Source organism: Eubalaena glacialis, chromosome 8 (assembly GCF_028564815.1).
Source record: "Eubalaena glacialis isolate mEubGla1 chromosome 8, mEubGla1.1.hap2.+ XY, whole genome shotgun sequence".
Classification (NCBI taxonomy): Eukaryota; Metazoa; Chordata; class Mammalia; order Artiodactyla; family Balaenidae; genus Eubalaena; species Eubalaena glacialis.
The window spans coordinates 122,184,492-122,205,920 of NC_083723.1; the positions used below are offsets into that span (position 1 = coordinate 122,184,492).

Sequence of the window (21,429 nt, forward strand, 5' to 3'; positions counted from 1 at the left end):
TTTGCACAATTCATTTTCTCCCATTTACTCTTATTTTCTATCTGTTGAAACTTGGTTCTGTTTTCTCTGAGATTTCTTTAATACTACTATGAGATTTTGTTTTGTTTTGTTTTGTTTTGGGTTTTTTTTGGCTGTGCTGCGCAGCTTGCGGGATCTTAATTCCCCGACCAGGGATTGAACCCCAGGGCCCTGGCAGTGAAAGTGCCGAGTCCTAACCACAGGACTGCCAGGGAATTCCTGAGATGTTTTTATTTTAGCAATCACTTTTTTTTAAACTTCCTAGAATTTGTTTTTCAGATGCTTCCTTTTTCATAACATAATGTTCTTGTTTTATAATAACAGTGTTCTCCAATTTTTCCGAATATTTTTATTAGAGATTTTAAAATATAGCTTTTATTTCCCGAATTGGCTATGGTTTGTCTGACGTACTTTTTTTCTTGCTTGTCTTGGTCTTTCTCTTTCATGTAAAAGTTTTTTCCAAATGTTTGATAATCTTGCCTGTCCATATTTGAGAATGCAACAGTAGACAAGTCAATTAGGATCTTTGTGTCCATGGGTGGGTCTTGTATGACCGTTTACTCCAAGGTGACTGACTGCTTAGGAGTCATGCTAGAATGAGGAGGGCTTTTATCTCAGACAACATCCATATTCTAGTTATCCCCAGATGCTTTGTTCATTTCCTTTTTTCCCTTACAAGGTAAATACCTAGCTGCCAGACATACTTCCTGCTTCTGGTGTTGGTAGTGGTAGGGATGGAGTGGGGCTGGACTATTCACTGTAACAGACTTTCAGTTAACGCCCTGGTTTCCGGCCTCCATCCTGCCTGGCTCCCCAGGTTGAGCTTCTTCTGAGCAAATCAATAGTCCCCTCAGCTCAGTCCTCTGATCCTCTTCATTAGATACCATTCTTTAATAACTTTCTGAAATCTCTTGAAATTTCTCATCTGGTGATGGTCTCCTCGGAATTCTGTTCTTTGTTGTGGATTTACAGCCTTTGAAGAAAAATCCCTTTACTATAATTTCAATGGGATACTGAGAGGCAGAAGACACAAACATAAGAGTGTGTTTAATTCCTATCTTGAATCAAGACAGTAACTGGACTTTTGTGAACAGGGTCATTTTTCTTACTCGTAGTAGTTACCTAGCTGATTCTCTTGGATGTTCCAGGTACAGAGTAATATGATGTATTCTATAATGTTAAATAATGGCTCAGCAGAGACCTTGTCTTCTTGACTTAAATGGATTGCTTTTTTAAACCATTCTGTCCCTTTAATATGATCTTCATTGTTGCGCCAATCAGAGTTCTTATTCCTTTGTAGGTGACAGGATACTTTTTTTTTTTCCTTCTTTTTTTTGGAAGTTCAGGGATTTCACCAGGATATCTCAGCAGTGATTTTTTTTTTTTTAAGGAATTTTGGGCAGGAAAGGAAGAGAAGTTTTAGGAACCTGTGCTTATAATACCTTCTTTCCCAGAAATCCCTCTACTCATCAAACACCACTCTGGTATCTTTTTCATTTGTAGTGTGGGCAGCCTAGGGTACCGGGGTTTAGTTGGGTCGTGCCCTTTTTCTCAACTTCCTCCAAAACCCCTCCAGTTTCTAACAAAATTCAAACACTCTGGATCTTTTACTATCTCTGAGATCCTCCAATTATAACAGGAAATATGTGAGAACACCGAACTAGAGGCCCTGGCCTTCAGTCTCCCTCAAAGCCTCTACATGATTCACTGCCACCTCCTCCTCCTCCCCTTCCCCCACCACAGACCCCCTTCTCCTCCAGCTCCTCCTCGTCCTCCTGCTCCCTCACCACGGGCCCTCATCTGCAGCAGGGGCCGCTGCCCCTTCTTTCCTCATGCATCGTGAGGTCAGCTGCCTCGTGAACGCAGCAGACATAACCATGTGTGTCTAGTGATTATAAACCTGCCTAAATCATATCACCTCTTAATATCATCAGTCACCTCTGTTAGTGTCCTATCACATGAGAAAAAAGGGTGCTCTAAAACCAATTAAAGATTTATTCTGACTTAAAGTTCTGTTTTGTCACCGAAAACTGAGGGCGTTCATCCCCTGATATTCTGTCTTAGACTAAGGGCTACTTGGCTGGAGCCAGGACTATTCTTCAGTAATATTTTCCAGAATGAGTCCTGTAGAACTCTACTGATGTCCACAAGATCATAGTGGTTTTTTTGGGGGGGGAAAAAAAAGACAGAAAGGAATCCCAAGGTCAAAAAAGGTCAAATATATTCAGAATATACTATACATTATGTCTTCCTCTTGAGAGTCATAGACTCTGTGTGTGTGTAGGGGGGGAACTGTTTAACTTATTTGAAGCTAGTGTTCCAGAGAAAATCATCTGTGAACTATTGCCTTATAGTAATGTCTATTACAGTTTACTGACATCTCATTTTCTATCATCCCTAGAATTTCAGGTCAGCCATTCTTTTAAATGAAACATAAACCCTCTGAAAGTCAGGAATTCTCTGGATGGAGTACAACTCTGTCCCTGGGGTATAAACATTCTGTGCTCACACAGCCTTCACCTAGTGTAACAAATGGGGTATTTTCCTTGACTTCTATTTGTATTATGTTTACTTTGAACGTTTGCTTGAAAACTCTCTACACGAAACTGTTGTTGCCTGTCAGGCTCCCTAATAAAGCTGTTTAGCTTTGTTATTTTGTCTTAACTCAGACTTTAGTCATCTGCCTAGAAAGTCACTCTTGGGAATCTCATTCACTCTCTCAGTTGCAAACAGCACCTGTGTTCTGGAACGCCCAAATCTACCTCCTGTCCCAATCTCTTATCTAAACTCTAGCTACCCCCCTCCATGGGGTGGGATAAATTAGGAGTTTGGGACACTATATATAAAATAGATAATCAACAAGGACCTACTGTATAGCACAGGGAACTATACTCAGTATTTTATAATAACCTGTATGGGAAAAGAATCTGAAAAAGAAATAGGTATGTATGTATGTCTAACTGAATCACTTTGCTGTACACCTGAAACTAACACATTGTAAATCAACTATACTTCAATTTAAAAAAACAAAACAAAACTCTAGTCCCATACCACTTAGCACCTTCGGTTTTATTTTCTTCAACCCAGATTAATCAAATTTTGCTTGAATTATCAGCTTTTCCTTAAGGGTAACCATGCATAATCACTATGAAACCTGCTGTGAAACTTCAGCATTCACAAAGACAAACCATGAGTTGGAGAACTCATTTTGTTGCTATTAGCTTCAAATAAGTCAAAACCAAATCCTATCAAATCAGGCCTGCAACAAACGTCGCTGGGTTAAACCCCCTGCTTATCATCATACTATGAAAAAAAGAAGAGTTGACATTTAACAGTCACCCCATCCTTTTAGCTTTGAGAACAGTACTGGAGGGATTTCCTGCTGTCTAAATTCAAGCTGGGATTTCAGAGTTAGCTTATTAGCACGCTGGGGAAAATCACCAGTTAAGATGGTGGGAAGAACAAACCTATCTATTGTTTCTATCCACTGTTTTCTATCAATGGATAGAAAACATAGCTGGTGATGTTTGAAATGAGAATCTTTGTGGTTTCTCATATTCCTAACTTGTATTACATTCTTGCTCAAAAAAGGGCCCCTGTTCCTTCCATCTGTCTTACCAGATTTTGGGTTTGGCTGCGCTGGCTGTGGGCTCCCTGGCAATACCGACTCTGCTGACCGCTTTGGGCGCCCTACTCGGTCTCAACTCCAGTCGGCCTCGATCATTGCAAACAGTTGGCTGAGCCTTTGCTTAACGTCAGGCTCACTGGGGCCACGACAGGACTTTGTGTGCACTCTGATGTGTTCGGCGAGTTTCGACTTATAAATGAAGCCCTTGCCGCAGTCTGCACAGGCGAACGGCCTGTCGGGCCTGTGGATGCGCTGGTGCCGAAGCATGTGGCCCCTTTCCCGGAAGTTTTTATTGCACTCGGGGCAGCGGAAAGGCCTCTCACCGGTGTGCAGGCCCTGGTGGCTGAGCAGCTGCGCCTTCAAGCGGAAGCTCTTGTCGCACTGGGGACACTGAAAGGGCTTCTCGCCCGTGTGCGTCCGGATGTGCTCCACGAGCTTGGACTGCTTGGCGAAGCCTTTGCCACACTCGCAGGAGAAGGGCATCCGGCCGCCGTGCAGCAGCCGGTGCGCCTTCATGTCGGCCTTCACGCGGTAGCTCTTGCCGCAGTCGGGGCACGGGAAGGGCCTCTCGCCCGTGTGCAGGCGCTGGTGGCTCCGCAGCTGCCCCTTGAGACGGAAGCGGCGGCCGCAGTCGGGGCAGCCGAAGGGCCGCTCACCGCTGTGCACGCGGAAGTGCTCGGCCAGCTTGGATGGCCGCGTGAAGCCCTTGCCGCACTCCGCGCACTGGAAGGGCCGCTCGCGACTGTGCGTGCGCTCATGCGCCTTCAGGATGCCCTTCAGGCGAAAGCTCTTGCCGCACTCGGGGCAGCCGAAGGGCCGCTCTCCGCTGTGCACCCGCAGGTGCTCGCGCAGCTTGCACGGGTGGGCGAAGCCGCGGCCGCACTCGCCGCAGGAGAGCGGCCTCTCGCCGCCGTGCCTCCTCAGCCGGAAGCCCAGGCCGCACTCCGGGCACGCGAAAGGCTGCTCGTCTGAATGCAGCCGCCGGTGGAGCCGCAGACGCCCGCGCTGGCGGGAGGCCCGGCCGCACTCGGCGCACCGGAAGGGCCGCTCTGCGCTGTGCACGTGGGTGCGGCCTGGAAGCCCGCACTGCGGGGAGGAGCGCCGGCCGCACGGGCCGCAAGAGGCCGGCCTCTCCGCGCCGGGGCCGGGCTCGAGAGATTCCGGGCGCTCCTCGCCAGCCGGGCTCAGGCCTGGCTTCTCTCCCGAGCGCGGGAGCTCAGCCTGCTCGGAGGCGGCCCTGGCGCCCTCTCTCCGGGAGCCTGGCCTCTCCACGCCGGGAGGGCCCCGGGGGCCTCTCTCGTCGCAGCCCGGGCACTGGGAAGGCCTCGGCCCCGCGCGCAGGTGGTGGGCGTACATTTCACACTCGCTGCCCGCCAGCTGGCTCTCCTCGCGGTGGATCGCCAGGGGTCTAAGCAAACACGACTTCCGGCGGAAGCCCCGCCCACATTCTGGACAGCGGAAGTGCCTCTGTCCCCGAGGGATGCTCAGGGGCTGTTGTACCTCGGTTTGGTTGCGGAATTGATGCCAGGCCCTGTGTGGCGGGTCCTTCGAGTGGCTCCCCTGGTGCTGCTCTGAGAGGTTCTTCCAAAAGCCTTCCCCACAGACGGGGCAAGGGTGCTGGAGGCCCTCCCCGGAGGTTTCCTGGAAGCCTGGGAGACCGAGGGTCCTGGGACTTACGATTCTGTCTCTTCGGGTGGGTTCCCTGGAGCTGTGGACTAGTGGACCTAGAGCCCGAGTATCATGTCTGTGTGGGTTCAGGAGGGCGACGACTTGGTCAGGCCTGAAGGAAACATCTTCACTTTTTCCTAAAAAGGGTTCAGAGGAACGCTGGCTCTGAAGAGGATCTACTTGGAAATGGCAGTGGGCTTCTCCTGGTTTCACAGCTTGCTGGCTTCCTGAAATTGAAAAGAAAACTTCAGTCAGTATCCCAGCCTATGACATGACCAAGACTTATGTGGCCGTAGCAGTGACCTGAGGTGGCCTGGAAGCCCAGCTTCCGCTGAACTAAACTGGCAGCTCCTTTCAGTGGCGGTCAGTTTCATGACCAGGAGTTTGGTGAGAGTCTGCTGAAACTAAACTGAACAGACCTATCTTAGAATAATATTGAAAAGAGAACATGTAAGTCACAAATGTAGGGCCTAAGCTTTGGAATCAGACTGGGTTCGAATCCCATTTGTCCACTGCAAACTTTGTCAAACTCATCTCTGGCTTCAGTTCCTTCTCCTGTACAAATGGAAACAGTACATAAGATTGTTGTGAGAACTGTATGAGTTAACGTGGGTAAAGGGCTTAGCGTGGGCCTGGCACGCTGCATGTTCCCTGTAAATGTTCACATTATGATCTCAGGGCCACCAGACTTGTCCCATTTGGATGCGCAGACATTCCTGGAGTCAAAAAATAATGACAGGGACTTCCCTGGTAGTCCAGTGGTTAAGACTTCACCTTCCAATGCAGGGGGTGTGGGTTCAATCCCTGGTCAGGGAGCTAAGATCTCACGTGCCTCCTCGCCAAAAAACCAAAACATAAAACAGAAGCAATATTGTAACAAATTCAATAAAGACTTTAAAAAAGATAAAATAAAATAATGACGGCAGTGTTACTGACAGGCCCTGGCTAACACTATGATTCCATATACTCCAGGAGCTGTCCTAAGACCAGATGTTCCTCCCTCCTTGTCTCTATTCCTACCAATGTTGTAAAAAGGTTTCTTGGAAGAACTGCTAACGGACAGAAAAAGTGAAATAATTTGTGAAGAAAAACTCTTTTACTCTCCTGAAAGAAGCAGCTAAAAATTAAATAAACTACTGACAACATTTCTTGGAATGATGCTCCCATTTGACTTTTTTTCATACTTTAATACTGACCCTTAAGAATCCAAAAATCTCAGACTCTCCCATCATGACAAGAAACAAAAGAGGAGTCTCTATTCCTCCCCCCCCCACTACTAAGAATACCTCATATTTGCTGAACTCCTACTGTGTTGCCAGGTATCTTTGTAACAGTTTACATACATTAACCCATTTAATCCTATAATTTAGGTACTTTTATTATCTTCATTTTATAGGTCAGGAAATTGAAATACTATGAGGTTGAATAACTTGCCCAAGGTCACCTGGAAAAGGCAAGATCCAGACTCAGGATCCAGAACCCACAATCCTAACTACTATGCTTTACTGCCTTTCTCTAGAATATACCAGGTGTTAAGCCTCAGTCCAGTCAAACAGGAAGTCAAGGTCAGAGAATTGGAACTAAGAAACCTGAATGGGATGTCTTAAGGACAGGGCCCTGATTTCTTAATACTCACCCCCGAACAGTTGTCCCTCAATAACTGGATCCAAATGCAAATCAGCAGAGGAGCAAATTATGTTTCCTGATTTCTGTGATTCTCCCCAGTTCCTGAAGAGTTCTCTCCCCTGTTCAAGCCAGGATATTAGTTCTGGTTTGGGAAGTCCATCATCTGTACAGAGAAGTCAAACAGGGTAGTTTGGTTTCCTTGAGCACTAAATTTAAAGCACAATGAGCTGTTTTTAAATTCTCAAATTTACTCCTGGGAAAATGTATGAGAAGAGATTTTTTTAAATAGATTATAGGTTTACACAAAGAAAAGCAGAACTGCCCACATATTATAACAGTGGTTCCTAATCTACCTGCACCTGTTAGATGACTCTGTGTTTGATTTTGTCTTGGTCCCAATATATCTAGCAATGCTGCATTTTGTCATAGGTTTCTTAAAACTCACCAGTATTGTGCTTTGAGAATCGTGGGACAACCCCTGAGACAACTGGAGATATCTTGGGAATAGGGGGTATATGAAAATAAGAACTGGAGCTTCAGCTAAAATATTCTGAGAAGTACTTCCAGTGACAGTGCTAATCACAACCTAAAACACAGTTGAGTTCTGCTAGAATAGAAGGGGGTTGCAATGAATGAAATGAACAAATTAAAATATTACAAGATTCCCATTTCCCTGTAAAAAATGTTTACTCTGTGTATTTTCAAGTAAAACTTTCTTTCAGTAATATATATATTTAAAAGAACCAAAAGTATGCTTCATGGATTGCTAAAGGGAGATTAGCAGATGGTCCAAATCAGAGAAAGAGGATAAGCTGGGCAATGCTGAGGGATTTTAGGGATAAAATGTCAGAGTGGGGCTTCCCTGGTGGTGCAGCGGTTGAGAATTCGCCTGCCAATGCAGGGGACACGGGTTCGAGCCCTGGTCTGGGAAGATCCCACATGCCGCGGAGCAACTGGGCCCGTGAGCCACAACGACTGAGCCTGCGTGTCTGGAGCCTGTGCTCCGCAACAAGAGAGGCCGCTATAGTGAGAGGTCCGCGCACCGCGATGAAGAGTGGCCCCTGCTCGCCGCAACTAGAGAAAGCCCTCGCATAGAAACGAAGACCCAACACAGCCAAAAAAAAAAAAAAAAAAAAAAAGTCAGAGTGACATAGTACATTAGCCCTCTGTGATCTGACGTCAACCCCAAAAGAATTCCAAGCCTGCTCTCATGAAAAAATGAATCACTATCTTTTATTTAAATCCATACACCTAAAACAAATATATAATATCGCTTATATGTGGAATCTAGAAAAAAGGTACAGATGAACTTACTTGCAAAGCAGAAATAGAGACACAAATGTAGAGAACAAACATGTGGATACCAAGGGGGGAAGGGGGGGTGAGATGAATTGGGAGATTGGGATTGACATATATACACTACTATATATAAAATAGATAACTAATGAGAACCTACTGTATAACACAGGGAACTCTACTCAGTGCTCTGTGGTGACCTAAATGGGAAGGAAATCTAAAAAAGAGGGGATATATGTATACCTATAACTGATTCACTTTGCTGTACAGCAGAAACAAACACAACATTGTAAAGCAACTATACTCCAATAAAAATTAATTAAAAAAATAAATCCATACACCTATTCTCAGTCTTCATCTGGGTTGAACTCTCAGCATCTTTTAAAATAAAACTATTTTTCAAAAAAAAATTAAGAAAACAAGTCCATTTACAAGAACTTCAAAAAGAGTAAAATACTTAGGAATAAATTTAATAAAAGAAACATAAGACTTGCACAATACAAATTATAAAATGTTGTTGAAAGTAATTTTAGAAGTCCTAAAAAAAAAGTACTAAATAAATGAAATGCTATCCCATGTTCATGAACTGGAAGACTTAGTACTGTTAAGATGACAATATTCCCCAAACCCCATCTGCCTTTTTTTTTTTTTTTTGGCAGAAATTGACAAACTGATCCTAAAGCAATGGTAATTAAAACAGTGTGGTACTGGCATAAGACTAGACATATAGATCCATGAAACAGACTCGAGAATCCAGAAATAAACTCCGACATTTACGGTTAATTGGTTTTCCAAAAGGGTGCCAAGATAATTCAATGGGGGAAAGAATAGTCTTTTCAACAAATGGTGTAGGGACAACTGGATATCCATATGCAAAAGAGGTTGGATCCCTATATCACACAGTGTGAAAAAATTAACTCAAAATGGATCAAAGAAGGAAAAAAAAGGATCAAAGACCTAAATATACGCACTAAAACTATAAAACTCTTAGAAGAAAACATAGGAGTGGATCTTTGTGACATTGAATTAGGCAATGGCTTCTTAGATATGACACCAAAAGCTCAAGAAACAAAAGAAAAAATAAACTGGAATTCATCAAAACTTAAAACTTTTGTGCTTCAAAGGACTCCATCAAAAAGGGAACAGGTAACCCAAGAAATGGAGAAAATATCTGCAAATCATATATCTGATAAGGGTTCAGTATTCAGAACAAATAGAGAACACTTATAACCCAACAATAAAAAGACAAATAGCCCACTATAAAAATGGGCAAAGTATTTGAATAGACATTTCTCCAAAGAAGATACACAAATGAAAAGATGCTCAACATGATTAGCCATTAAGGAAATGCAAACCAAACCCACATTGATACACCACTTCACATCTATTTGATCTTTTGTTGGGTCTTCATTGCTGTGCGTGGGCTTTCTCTAGTTGCGTCGAGCAGGGGCTACTCTTCACTGTGGTGTGCGGGCTCCTCATTGCAGTGGCTTCTCTTGTTGTGGAGCACGGGCTCTAGGAGCATGGGCTTCAGTAGCTGTGGCACGCGGGCTCAGTAGTTGTGGCTCATGGGCTCTAGAGCGCAGGCTCAGTAGTTGTGAAGCACGGGCTTAGTTGCTCCATGACATGTGGGATCTTCCCGAACCAGGGATCAAACCCATGGCCCCTGCACTGGCAGGCGGAATCTTAACCACTGCGCCACCATAGAAGTCCACATCCATTTGATCTTGATGCTTGGAACATTCTTTTTGGGTGGCACAGGGTTCATGACACAACATTATTTTTCTTTTCTCTACAGATTCAATTACTTTAATTGGTTCTTCGCTAACAATGAAAAAAATGTAATATCTTGTATTAATATTTTAGAAACACTGTATAGAAAGTGGAAATCTTAATTATGGTAATGGAACAGAACATAATTATTAGAAACACTGCAATATAAAAGAAGTGGTTTGGCTGTCAGACGCTGGCAAGAGAAGTGGAGGGAATATAGGAGAACTAATTACCTTCATAGACTGAAAGAATAAAGAGATATAAAGTTCATGAAACATGATCTAGAAGTTTATTATTTAAATTATAAAGGTGGCCAACAGAGGCATTAAAAAACTATCAGGGGCTTCCCTGGTGGTCCAGTGGTTAAGACTCCACACTGCCAATGCAGGGGGCATGCATTTGATCCCTGGTCGGGAAACTGGGATCCCACAAGCCACGCAGTGTAGCCAAAAGATAAAACAACAACAACAACAAATATATGTGTGTGTGTGTGTGTGTGTGTGTGTGTGTGTGTGTGTGTGTATGGAACAAATTGGAAATAAATATTTGTAACATAGATAATAAAAATTTTTTTTTAAAGTTAAAAAAATTTTTTAAAATCTATCAAAATTTCGGAAGAAGGGGGAAAAAGGAGATAGAAAAGGGATAGTATAAGTGAGTGAAACCCTCATTTTTCACAGTAAGGAGTTAAACTCGATAAACCAAGAAATATAGGTGTAAGCACAATAGACTGAAGTAAACTGCAGTAAAAACTAAAACAGAAATGATTAACATGGTTGCCTTTGGGGCATTAACTGAGTGAGGGGTGAGGCAAGAGACTTTTATCATTCATTTTGATGCTTCTCCAAACAGACTGATTTTTCAAAAATCATATTCCATAGTAAAATACAAAGACTAAGTAAGCAAAAAGACTAAAAAGAACACCATTACCGTAACCATGCAGAAACAACTGCGGTTAAACACCTGTGTATAGCCTTCCGAAATCTCATTGCAGGGAAAAATAACATTAGCTTTTTTGAGGTATATGGAGACCACTGTAAAAGCTGACAGGTAGGAACATCCTAGGTTAAAGATACAGGGTACTTTATGGATATGGGCAAGGTATGTATCCATGTTGAAAAATAACATTAGCTTTTTTGAGGTATATGGACACCACTGTAACAGTTGACAGGTAGGAACATCCTAGGTTAAAGATACAGGTACTTTATGGATATGGGCAAGGTATGTATCCATGTTGAAAAATCATGGCAACCTGTGAGTAAGTATATAGTGATTAAAAGCCCTGACATATATTTAGTCATCTCTGACCACGTTACATTACACGCTGTCACAAATATTCTTATGTAGCAACGTCTACCCTTGAGTAAGGATTAGCAATGCTTACATATATTAACAAAAGACTCTGCATAAAAATGCCTTTCTGAGTTAATTTCTGAGAAATCTGGCTACCTGACAAACAGGAGTATGGAGTGACTGAAACCCCTAACAGGACCCAGTTCCATGCCTCAGCCACAGTTAAACACTTCTTACCTAGAGAAACAAGAATCTCATAATTGGTTCTCATTACTTGCTTGTAAAGCTCCTTCTGCCATGCCTCTAGATTCCGCCATTCTTGCTCGGAGAAATAAACGGCCACATCCTCAAAAGTCAGAGGTAACTGAAATTACAGGCATAATACATATACAGTTATAATGGCTTCAAAACTCCAGTTCCTTTTCATCAATTTAAGAGTTTTGCAGTGGACAGTGTTTTTGTCCGTTAGGCAGCTTCTTCCTTGGGAACTGCTCCTTCCCTGACTCCCATAATGTGGTTCTGTTGGTGACCATGACCACCCCCTTCCACTTGTTTCTCTATGCCTGTTCCAATTACATATGCATATGTATAGCATGGAACTCTTTCATTTTTCTTCTTTTTTTAAACAAAAATGGGAACAAATCACTGTGTAACTTCTTTCACTTAACGTGTCATCTTTCCAGGTCAATTTACATAGGCAAAATCGTTTTTTTCTTAATTGCATTATATTCCATGGGTACACATACTCCACTGATGACACATATATTGTTTCCATTTCCTTTATAAATTACCAACAATGCTCTGATATGCTTCCTTATATATTAGTGGTTTTACTTCTGCAGGAAAAGGCTAAAAAGGAGAACTACTAAATCAAAGGATAGAAACATCTTCAGTTCACGAGATACCACTAGATTGCCTTCCAAAAAGAATCCAGCACTTTTACCCTTGCTAATAAGAAGAGACATTTCTTTACACCTTTGCCAGCACAGGATGTTCTGAAACCTTATTTATTTGTTTATTGGCCAACATGATAGGTAAAAAATTCTATTTCATTGTTTTATTTATTTATTTTTAGGCTTCTCTGTGAGCCATGCGGGATCTTAGTTCCCCCACCAGGGATTGAACCTGTGCCCCCTGCATTGGGAACGCGGAGTCTTAACCACTGGACTGCCAGGGAAGTCCCCTGTACTTATTTTAATTTGCATTCATTTGTGAGGCTTAGTAACATTTTCATATTTGGCGGGGAGGGGGGTTTCCACTTATCTTTGTGCATGCCTGTTCACATCCTTTGTTCAACGTTTTAGTGGGCTCCTATAATTTGAATTAACTTTCTTATATTAGAGTTAATAATCCTTTGACTAGTTAACAAACATTTTCTTCTAGTTTATCATTTGTATTTTGACTTTCTCTTCTGCCAAAGAGAACATTTTGACTCTTTTATTTAGTTAAAACCTGAGTCTTTTCCATATTGTTTCCAGCTTTTACTTTCATTTTTTGTATTTGTCACAATCAAAAAATTATACAAATATTCTACTGAATTTCTTTCACAATTAGATTTGCAGCTTAATTCTACAGATGATATTGGTATCTTTATTTATGTACATATGGACAGCCAATCACAGAACACTAATAAATGCACCACTCTTTCTCCTTAGATTGAAATCCTGACCTTCACCTTTGCATATATTAGATTTTCACATGTATGTGAATCTATATATTGTTATACTATCTGTACCTATCTGATTACAGTACCTATGCAATGTTATAAGTGCCCCCCCACGCCCATTCTTTGTCAAGCTACTGCTGTTAATTTCTGGAATATTTATTCTTCCTTACAAATTCTAAAATAATTTTGTCCAGTTAAAAAAAAAAGTACATTGGGATTCAATTTTAATTAAATTTATATGTGTATTTAGGAAAGATTGAGCTCATCTAGGAACATGTTCTACCACTCCATTTATTTGATCTTGCTTCCTATCCTTTAATAAACTTAATGATTTTCTTAATGAATGTTCTGAATCTTTTTTATGAACTTTATTTCTGGTATTGTGTAGTTTTCCCAACAATTATAAATGGGACCACCTCTGCCACTTCAAATCATTCCTACTAGTATTTTTTAAAAATTGATTTTTGTAAACTTATCTTATATCCAATTAATGTACCATATTTGTTTATCAATTCTAATAGTATTAAGTTTTTGGTGGAAACAATCATAATTCTCAGATAATTTCCCCATCTCTTTTCAGAGTACGTACACTACTTTTATCTCATAGTGTTGTACTTACTAGAACCTCTTTTGTGGCTTCAGGGTTTAGTACCTTGATTTGGAAGACTTTCCCTATTCTAAAATTATAAAAGATTCTGGTATATTATAACAATAAGGGACATAATTCTTTTTCCAAAGAGATATTAAATTGTCACAAAACTTATTGACTATTCTTTTACCATTGTGTTGGGATCGCTTTTTCATAAACTAGTTTTCCATTTATACTTGGTTATATTTTTGTTCCACTGGTGATTTTGTCTATTCTTGCTCCAATACTGGACTGTTTAATTCTTAAGTTTTATCAAATGATTTGCTATTTAAGAGGATATGGCCATCTACCACCACCTTGATCATTTTTTTAAAGGAAACTGTCTTGACCTTCCTTGTCTATTTTCTCTTCTAAATAAACAGGAAAAATATTTTGTCAAATTTATATAAATTCTATTGGGATTCTGATAGGAATATACTAAGTATATGAATTAATTTTGAGAGAAGTGGGTCTCTGAATTATGGGCTCTTCCCATCCAGAAACATATCTTTTATTTATCTAGATTTTTAAATTTTCTTTAGTAAAATTTGTTTTCTTCATATAGATCTTATATAATTCTTGACAGATTCATTCCTAGGGATTTTAGAGTTCTGGTTGCTACTATGAGACCTGAACTGAATAGGAATATACAAAGCACACACATGCATACCCTTCAAGCACCAGCTGCCTCAGATTACCCTGTGGTGAGCCCTACCTATTCACACCTGGTGTTACAACTTTCCATCTAATTTCAGATAATGTTCCTTCCACTACTTCACAATAACTCAAAAGCTCATCCCTTCTTACACCCACTTCCACAAGCAAATTTCAGATTGTTTTTAAGGTAATTATTTCTTAATCATTTAACATGCATAAAACTGAGCTGTTTTTATTATGTTTCTATCTTTTCTTTTTAACTTGTCACTGACAAACTTTTTGAGTGTTGTGTACCTAACCCCATTTCTCCCATAAGCTCTGTGGTTTTTACTGCATGATTTTGCATTGCACTGTGATTTTTAGAAATGCATATGATGTATGATGGCAGAACTGAATGCATGTTTTAATTTCAGTGTTACATATACTTATTGTCCTCTTCTGATTAAATTCATTACTTTTAAAATGTTTTCCAAAAATGCTCAAAAAGCCTTCATTGTTTATTTCTTTAATCTTCAGGAGTTTGAAAGATCCAGAAAATTACAGAGTACATTATAACTACCATCTGAGTATTTACCACTGATTTAACAAATTTAACATTTTTTCTTCAGATTTCCTTCTAAAGAAATAGAATTTGACAGATAAAACTCAAAGCCCCCTTGGTCCCCACTTCAATCTTATTCTTACACTCAGTCCTATTCACCTCCCTTCTGACACACAAACATGATGATGCACGTGGTAAGTTTTCAGCTCATGTTTTTAGTTTTTTTAATACACATATGTATCTATAAATAATACAGTATTGCTTTGTCTTTTATACACAAATGCTTTATTGTACTGCAACTTGCATTTTTCATGCAACATTTTGAGATCTGTCCATCTTGATATACATAGAACTGATTTAATTTTGTATAGTGTTCCGTTGTCTGAATGTCACAATTTTTAATTCATTCTTTTACCCATTGACCATTTGCTTTTAGTTCTGTGAACTGCCTGTTCATATCCTTTGCCTGTATTTTTACTGGGTTATTTGTCCTTTCATTTCTAAGATTTCTTTATATAATTTGTGTATTAACTGTTGACTACATTAGTTTACAAATACTTTCTCCTAGTGTATCTCTTACCTTTTATTTTTACTTAAGCTGTCTTATACTGTACATAAATTTTCAATTGTAATGCAATATATCGATCTTTTCTTAGTTCATTTTGCCCTTTGTGGTTTAAGAAATTTTCTTCTACACTAAGATTATGAAGATATCCTACATTTCCTTCCAAAAGACTGAAGTTTTACTTTTCATGTTTAGATTTTTAATTTATCTGGAACGTAATTTTTTTATGGTATACAGCAATGATCTACCTTTGTGTTTTTTTCCAAATGGAAAAGTCAGTTGTCCCAACACCACTTCTGAAGTTCTCCGAATTAGATTCCTAGGGCTGCTGTCACAAAGTACCACAAACTTGGCGGCTTAAAACAATAAATATTTATTCTCTCATAGTTCTGGTAGTTAGAAGTCTGAAATCAAAGTGTCAGCAGAGCTATGCTCTCTCTGAAGCCTTTAGGGGAGAATCTGTTCCATGCCTTTCCCTTCGCTTCTGGTGGTGGTTGTTGATACTTGGCATTTCTCAGCTTGAAGCTGCATAGTTCCATCTCTGCCTCCACTGTCACAGGGCCTTCTCCCTTTGTGTGTCTGGGTCTCTGTGACTCTGCTCCTCTTCTTATAAAGACACCACTCATGATGGATTAAGAACCTGTCCTACTCCAGTAGGATCTCATCTTAACGAGTTTCATCTGCAGCAACCCTACTCCTATTTAGGTCACAATCTGAGGTTCTGGGAAGGACATGTATTGGGGGAGACACTATTCAACTCAGCAGTCTGCTCTGGGGTCCTCTTTGGGCTTCTTCTGCTCCATGTGTCTACCCCTGCACAGAACAGTACTGTGTTCCATTAATTCTATGGATTTACTGTAAATTTTATTATCTGCTAGGGCAAGTCCCCCTGTTATTCTTTTTTTCAGCATCATATTTTGACCTATATTTTTCCAAACGAAATTTAGAATCCGTTTATATAATTTACAAAAATCTTACTGCCATTTTGATGAAGTTGCAGTAAATTTATATATTAACTTGGAAGGAAAGTATCATTTTTATTATATTTAGTCTTCCCATTTATGGGCATGATTTACCGCCTGTTTACAGGCATATCTCATCTTACTGTGCTTTGTGCTTTGTAAAAAATGCAGATACTGCATTTTTTACAAACTGAAGGTCTGTGGCAGCCCTGTGTCGAACAAGCTTATTGGCGCCATTTTTCCAACAGCATTTGCTCACTTCATGTCTCTGTGTCACTTTTTGGTAATTCTCACAATATTTCAAACTTTTTCATTATTATTGTATTTGTTATGGTGATTTGTGATCAGTGATCTTTGATGTTACCATTTTTTTAAAATTTATTTATTTATTTATTTTTGACTGTGTTGGGTCTTCGTTGCTGCGTGCAGGCTTTCTCTAGTTGTGGCGAGCAGGGGCTACTCTTCGTTGCAGTGCGCGGGCTTCTCATTATGGTGGCCTCTCTTGTTGCGGAGCACGGGCTCTAGGTGTGCAGGCTTCAGTAGTTGTGGCACGTGGGCTCAGTGGTTGTGGCTCGCGGGCTCTAGAGCGCAGGCTCAGTAGTTGTGGTGCACGGGCTTAGCTGCTCCACGGCATGTGGTATCTTCCCAGACCAGGGCTCGAACCCGTGTCCCCTGCATTGGCAGGCAGATTCTTAACCACTGCGCTACCAGGGAAGCCCTGATGTTACCATTTTAATTGTGTTTGGGCGCCATGAGCCATGCCCATGTAAGATGGCAAACTTAATCAATCCATGTATGTGTTCTGGGACTTCCCTGGTGGTGCAGTGGTTAAGAGTCCACCTGCCAATGCAGGGGACATAGGTTCAAGCCCTGGTCCGGGAAGATCCCACATGCTGTGGAGCAACTAAGCCCGTGCGCCACAACTACTGAGCCTGTGCTCTAGAGCCCATGGGCCACAACTACTGAGCCCGTGTGCCACAACTACTGAAGCCCACGCACCTAGAGCCCATGCTCCGCAACAAGAGAGGCCACCATAATGAGAAGCCCACGCACTGCAACCAAGAGTAGCCCCTGCTCGCTGCAACTAGAGAAAGCCTGCGCGCAGCAACAGAGACCCAACACAGCCAAAAATAAATACATTTATTTAAAAATAAGTTATTAAAAAAAAATGTGTGTGTTCTGACTGCCACGGACTGGCCCATCTCTCTCCCTCTCCTCGGGCCTCCTTATTCCCTGAGACAGAACAATATTGAAATTAGGCCGCTTAATAATCCTACATTATTAAGTGTTCAAGTGAACACTTAATGGCCTCTAAGTGTTCAAGTGAAAGGAAGAGTCACACATTTCTCACTTTAAATCAAAAGCTAGAAATGATTAAGCTTAGTGAGGAAGGCACGTGGAAAGCTGAAACAGGCTGAAAAGCTAAGCTCCTTGTGTCAGTTAGCCAAGTTGTGAATGCAAAGGAAAAGTTCTTGAAGGAAATTAAAGTGCTACTCCGGTGAGCACACAAATGATAAGCAAAACAGCCTTACTGCTGATACAAAACAAGTTTTAGTGGTCTAGAGAGAAGATTAAACCAGCCACAACATCGCCTTAAGCCAAAGCCTAATGCAGAGCAAGGTCCTAACTCTTTTCAATGCTATGAAGCCTGAGAGGTGTGAGGAAGCTGCGGAAGAAGTGTGAAGCCAGCAGAGCACAGTTTATGAGGCTGAAGGAAAGAAGCCGTCTCCTAAACATAAATGTGCAAGGTGCATCAGCAAGTGATGGTGTAGAAGCTGCAGCAAGTTCTCCAGACCTAGCTAAGATAATTAATGAAGGTGGCTATACTAAACAACAGATTTTCAATATAGACAAAACAGCCTAATATTGGAGAAAGATATCTTCTAGGACTTTCATAGCTAGAGAGGAAAATCAATGCCTGGCTTCGAAGTTTCAAAGGACAAGCTGAGTCTCTGTTGGGAGCTAAATGCAGCTGGTGACTATAAGTTGAAACCCCTGTTCATTTACCATTCCAAAAATCCTAGGGCCCTTAACAATTATGCTAAATCAACTCTGCCTGTGCTCTAGAAATGGAACAACAAAGCCTGGGTGACAGCACAGCTGTTTACAACATGATTTACCAAATATTTTAAGCCCACTCTTGAGACCTACTGCTCAGAAAAAAAGATTCCTTTCAAAATATTACTGCTCACTGACAATGCACTTGACCACCCAAGAGCTCTGAAGGAGATGTACAAGATTAATGTTGTTTTCATGCCTGCTAACACAATATCCATTTTGCAGCCTATGGACCAAGAAGTAATTTCGACTTTTAAGTCTTATTATGTAAGAAATACCTTTCATAAGACTATAGCTGCTATACATAGGGATTCCTCTGATGGATCTGGGCAAAGTAAATTGAAAATCTTTTGGAAAGGATTTATCCTTCTAGATGCCACGAAAAACATTCATCATTCGTGGGATGAAGCTGAAATATCAATGTTAACAGGAGTTTGGAAGAAGTTGATTCCAACCTTCACGGATGACTTTGAGGGGGTCAAGACTTCAGTGGAGGAAGTAACTGCAGATGTGGTGGAAACAGCAAGAGAACTAGAATTCGAAGCGGAGCCTGAGGGTGTGATTGAATTGCTGTAACCCCATGATAAAACTTTAACAGATGAGGAGTTGCTTCTTATGGATGAGCAAAGACAGTGGTTTCTCCAGATGGAATCTACTCCTGCTAATGCCATTTACATTGTTGAAATGACAACAAAGGATTTAGAATATTACATAAACTTGGTTGATAAAGCAGTGGCAAGGTTCAAGAGGACTGACTCCAATTTTGAAAGAAGTGCTACTGTGGGTAAAATGCTATTAAACAGCATTGCATGCTACAGAGAAATAACTCCTGAAGAGTCAACTGATGCAGCAAACTGCACTGTTGTCTTATTTTAAGAAATTGCCACATGTCAATCTTCAGTAACCACCACCCTGATCAGTCAGCAACCATCAACAAGGAGCCAAGACCCTCCACCAGCAAAAAGATTACAACTTGCTCCAGGCTCAGACAATGATTAGCATTTTTAGCCAGAGTATTTTAAATTAAGGTTTGTACATTGTTTTTTTAAGACATAATGCTACTGCACACGTAACACGCTACAGTACAGTATAAACATAACTTTTATATGCACTGAGAAACCAAAAACATCGTGACTTCCTTTACGGTGATACTTGCTTTATTGCAGCAGTCTGAAACCAAACCCAAAATATCCCCAAGGTATGCCTGTTATTTATAATTTTTGCTATAAAGGTGTTACATATCTTTTATATATTTAGTCCTAGGAATTATTGTTTTTGTTGAGATTGTTAACGGTGTATTAAAAGTTAATGATCTCATGAATTCATTTAGTAATCTGAAAAAGTGCTCAATATGTTAGCTTATAAAATAGAGAAAAACATAAAACCTCAATTTCAACAAAACACTAAAAAATCAAATAATGTGTACCCTACTTAGGTTTTTATACCCTCTTCCTTCCAACGTGTCCTCCCACTCAACACAAACTTCAACACGTTAGCGTTAAATTCTGCCATTTAAGTCCCTGCCAACCATCATTTCAACAATTCAGAATCTTAAATCTTTTAAAACACTTGTTCTAAATTCAGTAACTATAATGTAAAACTAGCTGAACTAGTTAACACGCATTGCCGGCCCCAGGCCAATTTCGATCCTTTCCCTCATCCGCCCGCCTCACGCACAGGCGCCCGCGGCCCAGACTCCGCCAGTTCCACGCTCGGCTTTGTTTAGGGCTTTGGACACGGACGAGCCCCAGGGGCGGCGGTCACCGGCTCCGTCCAGGTTCCAGACCCCACACCAGGCGCTCAGCGCGACCCTCAGACCCCGCCCCACCCGTCCGCCTCCGCCCCGGGAGGACCCCAGGATGCCGGCCCGCCGAGCCGGAACCCGAGGACCCGCCCAGATCCCCGAGCCGGACGTCCGCGCGGGGAGCCCCTCTTACCGGAGCCGGCTCGGCCATGGGCCCTCACGGTCCCACCCGGCCCCAGACCGGGTTACGGCCAAGCCAGGCGCCCCGGCTGCCCGCGGCACCTTCCCTGCGGCGGCAGCTCCCCCCGTCTCGCTCCCCGCCGACCTGCGGGCCCAGCCCAGGCGCGGTGCACGCTGGGACTCGCGGCCGCTCCGCCCCACAGCGCCCCCTGCGGCCGGGAGGAGCGAGCGCTGTCCGCCGGGGCAGCCCGCGCCTTGCGGACCGGCGTCAGTCGCAAGCCGCAGCCGCCCGGGGGTGACCGATCCTCGCACTCTCTTGGGGGACCCAGAAGAGGGAGACGGAGATGCAGACGGAAAGAGGGGGGAAATGCAGCGTCAACTGCAAATGGATGGATAGGATACTCGCTATTTACTGAGATAGAAACAATGAGAGGGAGTGCAGGGGTTTGATTCCTCCCCAAAGCCAACCCCAGTCAAGGATTAGGTTCAAGGGGTCATCTGTGAGGTGATCTCAGGAACCAAGTGAGGAGGTGAGAAATCAAGGGGCATTAAGCATTAACGAGCAGGTCCCCCCGTCGGCAACTGGGAGTCCATTCTGCTGGGGACTCAGAGGGTGCAGATCATCCTTCAGAATGGTCCTGCCAAGGGTGAGGAGGCTGGGTATTCATCCTCAGGAAGTCAGGCAGAGTCATGACATCGCTGGCCCCATGGACTTACATTAGGAACATGACTCATAGTCTATAAAATTCAAGAAATGGTCTATAACCTAAATATGAAATGGATCTTAAATTTACTCTGCCTTTCACTCTTAAGCAGCCAGTATGGTTGAACTTAGATATATGTAATTGCTATCCCTAACTTAAAGGTTTTCTTAACGAACAATATTGTATATATACAATTTAGCAACAATAAAGCAGATTTTAAAAGAAGTGAAAGTTGTCCATAATTCTGGTATTCTAATGTAAATGCTCGATTTTGTTTCATATAGACTTCGTCTCTGTCCACAGACATGTTCTTTTTATATGGTTCGGAGACACGCATAATTTTTTGTCTTTTTCTTTTGTCTTTCACTTACCATATCAAAGTTTTCCATATTTCTCATAATCTCATAATTATACTTTTAAAT

General features: G+C 41.9%; 1 protein-coding gene and 1 long non-coding RNA gene across 2 annotated transcripts in view; one reads left to right on the forward strand and one right to left on the reverse strand.

Moving 5' to 3' along the window:
- LOC133096534 (uncharacterized) overlaps positions 1–21,429 on the forward strand; it is a 41,149-nt gene that overhangs the window by 11,975 nt on the left and 7,745 nt on the right. The window lies entirely within an intron of this gene.
- On the reverse strand, positions 3,003–20,452 carry ZNF786 (zinc finger protein 786). Its single transcript, XM_061198145.1, has 4 exons — positions 20,317–20,452; positions 11,540–11,666; positions 6,951–7,103; positions 3,003–5,541 (listed from the first exon to the last, which is right to left on the reverse strand). Exons 1-4 carry the CDS (start codon positions 20,332–20,334, stop codon positions 3,719–3,721), a joined length of 2,121 nt encoding a protein of 706 aa, XP_061054128.1. The 5' UTR covers positions 20,335–20,452; the 3' UTR covers positions 3,003–3,718.

Bases quoted from the DNA above. Each gene is read 5' to 3' on its own strand.
- ZNF786 (XM_061198145.1), bottom strand. The intron at 7,104-11,539 runs GTAAGAAGTGTT...TTCTCTGTACAG, and splicing joins TGAGATTCTTGTTTCTCTAG to ATGATGGACTTCCCAAACCA. The intron at 5,542-6,950 runs GTGAGTATTAAG...TTTCAATTTCAG, and splicing joins TGAGGGACAACTGTTCGGGG to GAAGCCAGCAAGCTGTGAAA.